The 12,952-nt window shown below is 45.0% G+C and overlaps 2 protein-coding genes across 4 annotated transcripts in view; one reads left to right on the forward strand and one right to left on the reverse strand.

Annotated features, from left to right (window-relative positions):
* The window catches only part of KIN (Kin17 DNA and RNA binding protein), a 28,397-nt gene extending 25,288 nt beyond the window's left edge, over nucleotides 1-3,109 (forward strand). For both annotated transcript variants that reach the window (XM_030572074.1, XM_030572156.1), the window contains exon 13: nucleotides 601-3,109. In XM_030572074.1, coding sequence (XP_030427934.1) covers nucleotides 601-663 — 63 coding nt within the window. In that variant the 3' untranslated portion in view covers nucleotides 664-3,109. The remainder of the gene's footprint in view (nucleotides 1-600) is intronic.
* A 1,821-nt stretch (nucleotides 3,110-4,930) lies between these two features.
* Nucleotides 4,931-12,952, reverse strand: part of ITIH2 (inter-alpha-trypsin inhibitor heavy chain 2) — a 38,162-nt gene continuing 30,140 nt past the window's right edge. For both annotated transcript variants that reach the window (XM_030554356.1, XM_030554349.1), the window contains exons 17-21: nucleotides 11,389-11,502; nucleotides 10,111-10,309; nucleotides 9,119-9,291; nucleotides 7,238-7,349; nucleotides 4,931-5,130 (exon numbers count right to left, since the gene is read on the reverse strand). In XM_030554356.1, the coding sequence (XP_030410216.1) occupies nucleotides 4,983-5,130; nucleotides 7,238-7,349; nucleotides 9,119-9,291; nucleotides 10,111-10,309; nucleotides 11,389-11,502 (746 nt within the window). In that variant the 3' untranslated portion in view covers nucleotides 4,931-4,982. The remainder of the gene's footprint in view (nucleotides 5,131-7,237; nucleotides 7,350-9,118; nucleotides 9,292-10,110; nucleotides 10,310-11,388; nucleotides 11,503-12,952) is intronic.

Consider the following 12,952-nt stretch of genomic DNA (forward strand, 5'->3'; position numbering starts at 1 on the left):
GATCATCACCTTGGTTCATCTAGTCCAGTATCCTGCCTCCAACCAGCCAGCACCAGATCCTTCAGAGGAAAGGTGCAAGAAGCTTGCAGTTGCCAGAATAATCTTCTCCCCCCCAGGCAGATCTCATTCTAATTCCTAATAGCTTAAGAGTGAAGCATGAAATTGTATATCCCTTCCAAAATTTACCATTAACTATTAAAACTGTGAATATTTCTGCCCACATAAATGTCCAGTGCCCCTTTAAATCTTGCTAAATAGTAATTCCATAATTATTATAACAATGTGCAGTCGTCTCAAAATCTGACCTTGCACATTAATACATTGTCCGCAGTCTCTGAAGGATGAAAGTTGTACATTGGTTAAAAATCAATAAACAAATGAAGACAGAAATGTATAAAAATGCCAGCGTTGGTTGGCATGCAGTTCTTTCGTTTCCTGTGCGCTATTCGCTTAGTCATGTTTAAGAAAAAAATAGTTGTGTGTGAACAGGTTTGATTTGATTCAGTTCAGCTATGTTGTAATTTGTAACTATTTATTATGAGATTCAACAAGCAGTTTCCTTCCCCCCGCAAACCTTTCTTGCAATTTATTCATCCGCAGGGGCCTTTAAAAGGACGGAGAATTGAAGGCATTCAGTATGAAGACATTTCCAAACTCCTTTGAGACTCAAAGCAATGGATCAAAGCTGACTCTTAGAAACATCAAATTGGTGTCCTCTATGCAGACACACGAGACTCTACTGTGTCAGGGTTTTTAATTTGTATATATAGAAAAAACAACCTAGATTTATGTAAAGACCACTATAAATTTGTTAACATTTGTGAAAATCTTGTCTAAACTGATTCTGTGTCAAAGTTGTATTATGTTGTCATATTTTCATTTGTTTTCTAAGATTAGGTGATACCTGTGTGCCGGAATATTTTACTTACTGAACTATGTTAAACTTATAAAATATCACCAGCTAGAAAGGGCCACTTGAGGAAGGTACTGTATGTAACACAGTCTATAGTTTGCATAACACACTTCTGGATCTGCTGCCAAAACAAAATTCTGGCTTTAGAACAAGCAAAGAGATTTAAAAAAGGCAGGAAGGCAGCAGTGCTGTAGGGGATTATTTTTCTGAGTTTTGATGATGTACGTAAGAATGGTTTGGTTTATTAGTTTTAAAGTGAGTGCAATAAATTACAGCAGAACTTGCTTAATCAGTACTCTGCTAAACCACACACCCAGTCAGGACCTGATCCTGGCATCCTCTGTGTTCCCATTACTGATCACGGCTGGACTTGCCTCTGTAGTGACTCCAAGACTTAACCCTTAATTGGCATGATTTATGGGGCAGTGCACTTCTGTGAATCTGAACAGTAAAGAAATGGCACACCTAGTTGTCTGTTCAGTTAATAGAGAGGAAGCGATGGTTGTGCTGGCATAGATTCCCCAGGGCCTAGTCCTTTGTTCACTTTAATGCTGCTTTCCTGCTCTATTGTGGATCCTAAATGAGTCACTTTTCTTTGAATAGTTTTTAAAATGTGTAACATTTTGTATAACACTTAGTGTTAAAGCAATCTGTGGAATAAAAGCACCTCTCTCTCAGCACAATGTATCCCGTAAAAGCCTCTGAATAATCAGGATTGTTGTCAACTGGTGCTCCCTAGTGGAATCAAGCCAAGAGTCCAGATGCATGTCTTGCTTTATTTGCTGAAATAACTAAAATGCATAGGCAGCAAAGAGTCCTGTGGCACCTTATAGACTAACAGACGTATTGGAGCATGAGCTTTTGTGGGTGAATACCCACTTCATGGGATGCATGATGCATAAACCACCATGGGAAGAGGATGACACATTACATTTGAGCTGATATGCCTCTGATTAAATCTCATGTGTTCTTGGAACATGATATAGAAATTATCTTGACCCCCAGCTAAAATAATTATGGAGAGCAAATCCCACTATTGGGCACAATTGGGTTTTTAGATGCACTTGAGTCAGTGCTGATCGTCTCTTAGTAATAGTTCTTCTGTAGCACCTAATCAAGACAGAGGCTATGTTGTGACAGGCGCTGTACAGACCTAGGAAGACGCAGCCCCTAACTGGAAGTTTAAAATCAACTGAAGACAAGAAGGGAGTGAGACAAGCAATAGGAGGTGAACGGGGAGGGTGGATGAGTGTAACTGGTAATAGTTACATGGCTTTGTTTTGTCATAACTTGATGGAGCTGAATCATTGAAGTGACTGGGGCTACCAGAGGGGGAGATGTAAGAGGTGGTGGACGGGAGGGAGGGAGGCATTTACATGAGTTTGGCTCAGGCTGGAGGAGAGGTTTTGGGGGTGGGGAGAGGCTGGGTAATTGGGTGAGAGGATGGAAGTGAAGAGGTAAAGGTGTGAATGTGGCTGGGCAGAAGGATGGGGATGCAGTGGGGGGATAATAGGAACTAGAGCAACAATCTGTTTCCTAATGATGTTACAGACAGGAAAATGAGGGGGCTGGGGCCCAGAGCACATCTGATTGGTTGGAGAGGGGTGGGACGGTAGTACCACATTCTCCTTGGCTTGTGCTGGAGCTGCTGCTGGTAGCATATTCTGGGGGGTTAGAGGCTGCCAGGGCTCGTTTACAGCGGAGAACACTGGGGACAGTGTTCAGTGGGGGCTGGGGTAGGCTGGCTGGAGAATCCAGTTTTAGTCTTGATTAAAAATAAAAATCTCTAACCTTCTGCTCTTTCTTGCCTCGGCAGTTTTAGGCTGAGCGAGTTTCCTTGAAAAGATCTGACTGTGGTGTTCTTGATTAACATGCAAATCTCCTCCTCTCTCTAGTCTAATGGTTAGACAGTGCAGGATGCTGTGCTGATGTGTGCGTTAGCTGTGCCTCTTATCTGAGCAAGCTGAAAGTTCAGGGCACCATGTTAGTAATAAGAGGCCTCTCACTGTCTTGCATGCTATTGAATTTGTGGTCTCAAGGGGACCCCTGCTGGTGAAATAGTAGATCTACTGCAATGAATTGTTTCTGAGATAGCATTGCCGTTGCAGATAAAATGGCTCCTTTTGACTCCAGGAATAGAGGTGATGCACTGCAGAGCAGTAACAAAAAGTGGCTTTGAAAAAAAATCTGTTGCAGGTGAGTTTGTTTTAAGAAAGTTTTACATAAAACGATACTTCCCACTTGTTCAAAACTCTTTATTCCTCCCAGCATGGCGGAGAGCTAGACAGACGGTGGCATCCCTGTTTTAGAGACAGAGGAAGCGAAAGTACAGAAAGAAAAATGACTTGCTCAAGGCCACATGCTAGAATGGAGTAAAGCAAGGAACAATTTCAGGAGAACCTGGCCAAGACTGGGCAGAGGTGGAGAGAAGGATACCTGAAGTTGGGCTTCAGGAACCTAATTATGTGAACTGATTTCAAAAACACGGAGCTGTCTCATTAACCTCGATGGAAACTTTTGGACGCACAGCACTTTTGTAGATCAGGTCATCTATTTAGGCCAGTGTTTCTCAAACTGGGGTCGCTGCTTGTGCAGGGAAAGCCCCTGGCGGGCCAGGCTGGTGTGTTTACCTGCCCTGTCCGCAGGTCCAGCTGATCACAGCTCCCACTGGCCGCTGTTCACCACTGCAGGCCAATGGGAGCTGCTCGAAGTGGCGGCCAGTAAGTCCCTTGGCCCGTGCCACTTCCAGCAGCCCCCATTGGCCCGGAGCAGCGAAACGTGGCCAGTGGGAGCTGCAATCGGCTGGACCTGCGGCAGGGGCAGGTAAACAAACTGACCTAGCCCACCAGGGGCTTTCCATGCACAAGGAGCGACCCCAGTTTGAGAGAGACTGATTTAGGTGCTTAAATACCAATTCGGGAGCCTAACTTCAGGTACGCATTTAAAAAAAAATCTTGGGCTCCCTACCCTCATTCCTTGAGTCCAAATGGTCCACTCCTCCATTTTGAAGCTGGACTCGCACATTTACTAAATAATAATATGCATATTTAAGAGGATTTTCAAAGCTGGCTTTTGAAATACTTGATGTTGTTACAGTATTTCCATTTACTGAATTGTGGCATTTCTCTTTTGTGTTGGGAACTCCCCTTGATACCTTCCAGAAGGAAGTCCAGGTTATATTTCTGTGCAACATGACTGACATCTTCACTGTGAATTTTAATTGGTTAATATTGCAGAGCATGTGTGAATTTAGGTTTGTTTCTGTAGTTCCAATATTTTGTATGCATTAAATAAAATTGGTATTGCCTACGCTGACTTGTACGATGCACCTGTTTCCATGCTGAAATGAAAGCCCAGCTCAATTCCATTGCCCCACGAGTAGCTTATTTCTTTAGTCAGGAATCACATTTAGAAATAGCTGTGCTTCAGTTAAATGGAAAGGATGACTGTGGTGATAGAAGCCCAATTGATAGGAGTGAAGCTTTCTGTCCTGGTCATTTTCTGTAGTTGGAGCACAACCTTCTCCCTCAGTTAGCTGATTTATATTCTTGTGTATGAAAATTGAAATTGACATATAATTCTTGAATGGTGGCTACATTAGCTAGGTTGCAGTGTTTAGCTGATGTGAAGTGGTATGGAAGCACTAAATATTGTTCTGTATTTGATTGCCATAAACTACAAGAGAGAATACCTTTGCATCACTTTTACAAGCCTTCTGAAAAATCTTTTAGTTGAAATAGTCAATCAAGTGATAGCAACTCAAATCATACATTGCAGGGAGGAGACAATACTCAATTCCAACAAGTAGCTTTATTATAATAAGCTTTTAAACATGTTTATATTCATTACATACAGGAAAGCTACCTGCTGTGTTTTACCACATCGTACTTCACTTCGAAAGACTGTTTCATGGAGCAATGGCCCCTTAAGTTAGATATTTGCTAGCCACCTTTCATTATATTTGCCTGCCTTGTTACACTGAGAACACCAAGGAGTCTGAATATTTGTCTGGGTGGGGGCAGAGAGGGGGGATTTTTTTTCTTTACAAATTGATTGAGCCTGTAGCTGTTCAGGGGTTCTTCAGAAAGCTGTACAGGTGGGGAACAAGATAATCTTTATAGTGGCCATCAATGAAACCCTTCCCACAGTTGTGGACAAACCAGCAGTGCACATTGGTTCCAAACACTTGATCTGTCCTGTAGTCCTTCTGCAACCCACTGCAATAGAGAGAGCAACAAAGGTGATGGGTGGTGATGGTACAAGTAGACCAGGTAATGCAGCAATAGGGCCTGAACATCAATAGTCTGACTTTAGCAGGAGTTGCCTCCATGCATCTAGGGCTGATCATCCAGCCTCTCCATTTGAATGATAGAAGATTCCTACCTCCATAAAAGCGTAACACAAACCAGACTGCAAGCTGTTGTCGTAACTGAAGCTGTGCGATTGTACCTGCCTCCGTGGGGCATGTATTTCAGCTGCCATGTGGGGCTGAGCATGGAGGCAGCAGATGTTTGATGCCACCTCACCCACTTAAAAGAACAGTGAGAAAAATCACATGAACTGTGGCTTTTGGAAGTGAAGCTGCAGTAAGCCAGGCTGCTCGCTGACAGCCAGAGTCCGACACCCTTGCATTAGGTAATACCTCTCCACAAGTAGCTCCATTGACTCCAGGGGGTCTATTTGCGGAATGCGATACTATATGAGAGTCAGAATCAGGCCCTGATGATGTAGACCACCTGTGCGGAGGAGCACTGACTATGCTGGCTGGAAGATACTCAACCTGAAGGATCCTACGGAGCTGGATTTCCATATCATTCCCTTGCCCCCACCAGTTATATGCTACATGGAGAGTCCTTGCTGTCCTTTTATGTTTCATTCCCATGAAAAATAAGCTTCAAACCCCAGTGTAATGTATGTGCTGCTAACAAAGCTTCAGAATGGTCAAGTGGCAAGAGCAGGGAGAATGTAGGAAACCAACTGGCCAGATGTGTTCTGCCAGTAAGTGAAGTTCGTATCTTTGATGGTGGAGTGAGGACCCAGTTGTGTCACCTTGGAGCACGCTGAATGGTACTTTACTACACCCACAGTCCCGCTGATTACAACAAACAAGGTTGGCACAACTGGGCCCTAAATGAATAAGCTAGGGCTGAAAATTGTGAGTCTGCTGCATAGGACAACTCTGCCATCACCAGTGTGAGGCGGAGATCTCCACATCCATCTGCCTAGGATGGTAACAGTATGGGCGTAGCCAGTGGATTTCCATGTGGTGTTGGATCTCCTAGGATCTGGCCCTTTGTTGTGCATTCCCGCTCTGTAGGGACCGTGTTCCGTTCTGCATTCCTTGCTGGATTTGGGATACCTTGTTCAGAGCACATGTATTCTCACTTGCAAGCGAGGTATAAAGCTGTACTAGTTGGGAGAACGGTAGGTATTTCTGACTCCTGAAGAGGCACGCCACTGTCTTGTTTCCCCCAGGAAGGTAAAAGATAATAACTGACAGGCTTTGCAATGTGTAGGTTTGTGCTCCCACAAGAAGCTCCAGAGAGCAAAGTGCAGTAGTTGCCCTGCCTGGGAAAACCCCCCCCCAAAGCCAAGTCTTCATGAGCTTCAAGTTGAAACCTGCAGCATTCCTACCATGCTTCCTCCTAAAAGCAGGGCAGAGGTTTCCTGCTGAGTTGGCATAGCCTAAAAGCAACGGATTCATAAGGAAATCCTGCTCTAGTCTTACTGTTCAGAAGCCCCTGGCCTCCCTACTTGCAATACAGCCCACTGAGGAGTCATGCTGCCATTAGCTCTCCCACCGTGCTAATCTCCTCCTGAGACCAGCATTACATTCTGGGCTAATATTCAGAGTGAAATCCAGTGCACAGAGTAGCTGTTCCTTGGTTCCCACCCAGCACGTCCTGCCACAGCCATGTATTCGCAGCAACACAGAGGGGTTTCCATGGACCTCCTAGTGCAGAGAGTACACCATGTAGCTGACTGACCAACCAAGACTTTGGAGGACATAGGCAATGGGGGTTCCATAGTTGTAATGAAGGGCAGAATTTAGTCAGTGGGTTTTTTATTACTAACGGTGATACACAAACACAAAAGAACCCAGCTTGACTTTCAGTGCTGTATTGGGTCTGCTGTGCTGACAGTTAGGAAAAAAACATGCTGTATTTGTAAGCAGAGGAAATTTGGGAAGGGGGAGCTAAAAAGTCATTGTTAGCGAAGGACTATGTAATTAAAGATATTTCCATTGACTACATTCAGAAGGGAGGTTACCAAACATTTTAGGGTCTGATATTTTTCTTGGTTGAGTTTGCTCAGAATTCCTACCTGGTGACAGTAAGTTTGTGTCCTTTCACTTCCATGGTTGCTTCTGGTTTCTCTGGATCCCGACCGGGTCTTTCACTGTAGATATGCACTTCTGGTTCAGACATGAATTGGCCTGGCCAAAGAGAAGGTTAAAACTGCTTGCATGTCATGGCCTTCAGCCATCACATTTTAAGTCGTTGTGTAGCACATTTTAAAAATCAACAATCCCAAGCATGCAAATTGGTCTTTGTAATGCGCTGGGACCTTCCACATTGTGGAGATAGGCACTTTGCTTTAGAGCCAGCTGACTGATTCTGCTTAAGCAGAGTGGGGCTGGGAAGATCAGTAAGGCAAGCTCATGCTGACTAGTTCTGTTCTGCTGTGGAACTTTCCTAGGGATTCCTGAATTTTAAAAAGGGTGAGGTGTTTTTGTTTTGTTTTTAAAGGTGACCTACACAGGAAAGAACCCTTCCATCTCAGGGCATCCCCTATTACTGTGGTATGGAAATGGTTGTCAAGTACATTAGATTTACACAGGGCAAGATCTCCAGTAGGTATCAGGAGCCTTCTGCTCTTCCCTCTTCCCTGAGAGAGGAGACTCTGCTGGGGAAAAACATAGCTGTGAGGCATGAGGGGATGTAGGGGGTCGTTAATTCTTTCTTCTTCTACTCTCCCTTAACCAACTGGCTGCGGTGGGGAGGCTTGGTCACAGAGCAGATGCCCTGCAAGTGGTCAGACTCCAGATCAGCCTGACTTATTCTACAAATTCATTCCACAATTGAACGCTGGGGACCGAGAATGATTTCTCTTTGGTTTTCACATGCTTCATGCTGGGTTTGGTGAGATGCATAGTTGCACAGAAGCAGGGGCGGCTCTAGGTATTTTACCGCCCCAAGCATGGCAGGTAGGCTGCCTTTGGTGGCTTGCCTGTGGGAGGTCCCCGGTCCCACGGATTCGGCGGCAGCCTGTGGGAGGTCTGCCGAAGCCGAGGGACCAGCGGATCCTCTGCAGGCATACCACCGAAGGCAACCTGCTTGCCGCCCTCGTGGTGACCGGCAGAACGCCCCCCTGTGGCTTGCTGCCCCCAGCATGCACTTGGCGTGCTGGTGCCTGGAGCCGTCCCTACACAGAAGCACCAAACTGGAGTTTTGACCATCCGCTGATGTACAAAGAAAGGTTTGTCTGGATGGCTAAGTCTATCCACTGACTTGGTCACACCTTCTGTGGTGTCTTATATTAAGTGGCAGCAAGTAAATAATTAAAATCACCTTGGAACTAACATACCTAACTGTGCTATTACTTTCATAGAGTCTAGGACTGGAAATGGACCTTGAGAGGTCATCGAGTCCAGTCCCCTGCCCTCATGGCAGGACCAAACACTGTCTAAATCTTTTTTCTGTCCTCTGTTTGGATCATAATGCCTTTGGAGAAAGGGCCTTATCTCATTACATATCCTGTGACTATTGATACACTATCATAAAAGTGAGTGTTGAGCTTTGGAAGTTAAGTAGATATGAAAGGCCATCTGCTGACCACACTGCTGGTCTTGGCATAAATGAGGGCAGAATTTGGCCCTAAAATACAGGGGGCCAATCCTCTGCTTCTGTAAATCAGCATAGCTCCATTGAGTTTAATGGCGCTACCCCCACTTACACCAGAGGCGGATTTGGCCCAGTGTTTGAATGTTGTTAGCTGAAGAACCATTCAGGTCCTAAAGGAAGATTTCTCATGGGAAAGCCAATTCATTATTTTGATGACAAATTAAACACGACTATTCTAGATATGGAATTTTTTTTCTCCTCTCGTTGATGATTTCCTTCTTCCCCAGCACACAGAGTTCTAGCCAAAACCAATAGAATCAGGTCCCTCCTCCTGCAGATCCACCCAGCCTCACGGCTTTACCTATCAGCCCATGTGCACTGGGTGAGAACCGGTTTGTAGGGGGAATGTAGATCCCTAAGAAATCAACGTTGACCGGGTGATTCTTCCACACGCGGTGAAGCAAAACCACGAACGACATTTCCGTGTCCATGGTGATAGTGACCCTGCGGTCTTTCTTCACAGACACAAGCAGCCTAGTGGAAGCATAAAACAGAAATGAGAGCCGTGTCCCTGGTTCAGCTGAGGCACTTCGCTTGCTGTGCACAATGACGTGTGAAGAATGTGGTACCCAATGAGTCCCAGTTTTAAATGAGGATTTCCAGAGCTTTCATTACCGCCCAACAAATCCGTGCAAGGGTGAGTGTGATAACCCTCTCCTTTTTCACATTTGGAAACTGAGGCAGAGAAGTTCACTAACTTGCCCAGCTCTATATAGCAAATTCAGTGGCAGAGTCAAGGTGAGAACTAACAAGTCTCTACTGCCTAGCACCGGGCTCATTCACCATGGCAATGTAGGGTCAATACAATAAAGATCAAGGTGCCTTAATTATTCATAAACATATACTGTCCATAATGGCTTCATCGTCGAGCCCACTGCTTATCACGCTGATTGCTATTATTTCCTGGTGCTGTCCCCATTAGTTTGTTGCATCCATCCATTTCCCCCTGTTATACTTAGACTGTAAGTTGTTTGGGGGCCGGGACTGTCCTTCTGTTTTGTGTTTGTATAGCACCTAGCACAGTGGGGGCTTGATCCCTGATTGGGTCCCTGAATTCTACTGCAAAACAAATAAGAAATATTAGCATCTCTAGCCACAGTGATGACTGCGCTACTTTGACACATACGGCTGCTCAGTGGCTGAACCAGGACATTGTTGTTTTCATTTTGAGGAACGACTAGAAAGCCAAGCCAGGCTCATTTCCCCAGGGATGTTCAGGGGTAATTCTTGCCCTTGGATCCACACATTCCAAATCGTTTCCACAAAGTACATTGGAAATGCGCCTCCTCTTACCTTTTCCGAATGATGCTTCCTGTGTCGGACCAGGACAGCGCGGTGCTGTAAGATCCATCTTTCAGGGTGATCATCTCTGTGCTGATCTCTACTTTCAGGCCTTTGTTTTTAAAATAGAATCCAATTTTGCCAAAATAGGTGCTCAGTTTTTCATTCTCACGCTTCTTGGCCCCAGTGAGCTGCCCGTTGATCACGATCCCTAAGAAAAGTAGAGGATGTGATGTTTTCCATGAGTTTGCCATGTAATCCAGAGACTTGAATAAGTCATAGAAGACAAACAAATCATAAAACCTAAAGTGCTTTGAGCAGAGAAGGTCACTTCCCAATGCGCAGTTTTTGGACTTAGTTATTAATTTAATTTTCTGCTTGGCCCCAAAGACGACGACTTTTTTCCTTTCTCTTTCTCCTGCTGCTTTCTTCTTTATGCTCAACTGAAAGTGCAAATGAAAGAAACGCAGCCCCACAGCGGCAGGTTTCCAGTGGAACGGATAAGATATTCTTGGTGCACCTGCAGAAGTCTATCCATGTCTATCCTAAAGATCAGTGTTAATGGAACACATTAGATATCATTAATTCTATTGTCTGCAAGTGAGCCAAAGTGTGTGCTTGTGTAATCACTACAATTTACCAGCTGATCACGACATTGTAGGCATGTTATGGTGCTCGCTTGAATTTCCTAACGTGGTAGCAGCCAGGGTTGTAAGAAGGTGTGAGCTTTTTCTATTTTCATCTAACTGCCCAGGCTCACCCATTGCTCAGTCCAGTGCCAGCTGGCAGTTTAGGGACTGTACTGAGTTGCTGATGGAAAGTTACTAATAGACTACTTGTTCAAAACCACAATCCAGACAGAGAAGACTGCTAGTTTTGACAGGCAAAGAGCAATACTGGGAAGCCAAGTACATAGGAAGAAGTTTCCCTGTAGATTGCTTAATGTCAGTGTTACGTAGAGAACATTACAAGCATCACGCCAGTTTCCAGGGAACTGATACCACGCTCCGGCTTAGTATTCACATTATTGAGATTAAGCCCAGCAAGCTTGTTCTGCAACTTGAGTGTGCTCTAATGCTGATTTCATTTACATCTACATAAATTAGGGGTAGTTGCATTGAACTCCATCTCAGGTCAGAGGAAAATTGGCTTGATTAGAACTGACAGCAGTCAGTAAAGCAAGAATCATCACAGTGAATCTGGCACATATTCCTTTCCCCAAACCATGGCCTTTCAGATCCTTTAGGATGCATAGTGCTATATAAGTGGAAGCTATTCATGTTCTCTTACCAGAATCAGGATCTGAAACCAAGTTCAGGATCTTTCCAGGCTCTGAATCAATATTGAAGCAGATGTTCTCCTGGCTCTTTAGCAGATGGATGATGAAATGTGGGTCATTGTCAACTAAGGTACAAAAATAAGTGGGGAATAAAAAAACAAAACGAAAGTAGTGGTGTGATTACTTGTATGAGATCTGAACAGTGTTTCCTCACTGCTCTATAAATGTAGTTCACTACCTTTGCACATAGATAAACAGCTACTTTTATTCGCCGATTTCAAAGTGCTTCCACTCTACAAAGTTAACCAATTATCCCTCAACACCCCTGGGGAAGGAATAAGTAGTAGTATCCACTTTTGATAGATGGGGAAATTCCCAAGCAATCCTTACATAGGCCTGTTACATTTGTTTTTAATGAACCAAAAATCCCCATAGGTCTGTGATGGGGTGTATAAACCCTGCACTGGCAATGAATGGGTTAAAGAGCAGCTCTGGGAAAGGTTGGCTCCGCCCTTCTGGCCCTGTCAGTCATGTCAAAGCGGAATAAAGGCTTAAAAGCAGGACATTCCCAGCTGTTGCTGGCCAGCCTTGGGAGACAGCAGATGGCAGCTCTACTGCTCCCAGGGGAGACCCCTGGGAGCCTTCCAGGGTACTACCCCTAGGAAGGCCATTTACCAGCCACACTCTAAGTCTACAAGGAACCAATGCTGGCACACTGGCCAGGAAAGGTAGGTTTGGCAAACCGCAGGATGACCCACTAGGCAGTTGGCACCACTACCTTCTACCCCAAATCTGAGACCATACTGAAGGGACTCAGGGAGTGGGAGCCAAGGGCCCCATCCCTGGCAAACAAAAGTGAACTATTTAACCCTATTTGTGTCATAGAGCCCCCCTGCTTTGGTAGATGTGGGCAAGCTAAGGATTTTTCAGTGTCTGTGCAGCTGGAGGGGCCTGCCAGCACCCCCAGAGCTGTGACAAGGTCTCATTCTTTTAAGGAGAGGATGCTGCATTCCCAGCCTCGGCGTCTAACTCACTGCATTGAGTTACAGGATTAACTGATGAGCTGCCAGCTGGAAAACACCATGTGCTACATTGTGAATGTGAGAGTCTGAGCTACCTTCTTTTAAAAAGCTTGTATCCAGCAGGTAATGCTAGAGATGGGGCTAATCCAGAAGCCCACAGCTGAACCCCCTCACTCTGCCCCCTAATCAGCTGGGGGCAAAGTTCAGATCTAAATCTGAACTTCAGAGCTGGGACCCATCTCTACATCCTATGTCCCTATTCTGACTAATGGCTTGATCCCCGCCCCTTTCCCCGCCGTTCAAGCCAATGGGAGTTTTGCCATTGACTTCAATAGGAGCAGGATCAAGCCCCTAAATACAGAATAATGCAAAGAATTGCCAGTGCAGAGAACACACCTGAGCCAGAAGCTGGACTCTCTTGCTCATTTTTTTCCTTTCCAAAACAGTAAGTTTAACTATTTCAAAGTCTAAGATTAACCCTTGACCTCGCCACCAAGCACGCCTTCAAAGGGTGGCTGATGGTTACTGTTGCATATGTTGCATTGCGATTAAG

Source organism: Gopherus evgoodei, chromosome 1, assembly GCF_007399415.2.
Source record: "Gopherus evgoodei ecotype Sinaloan lineage chromosome 1, rGopEvg1_v1.p, whole genome shotgun sequence".
Taxonomy (NCBI): domain Eukaryota; kingdom Metazoa; phylum Chordata; order Testudines; family Testudinidae; genus Gopherus; species Gopherus evgoodei.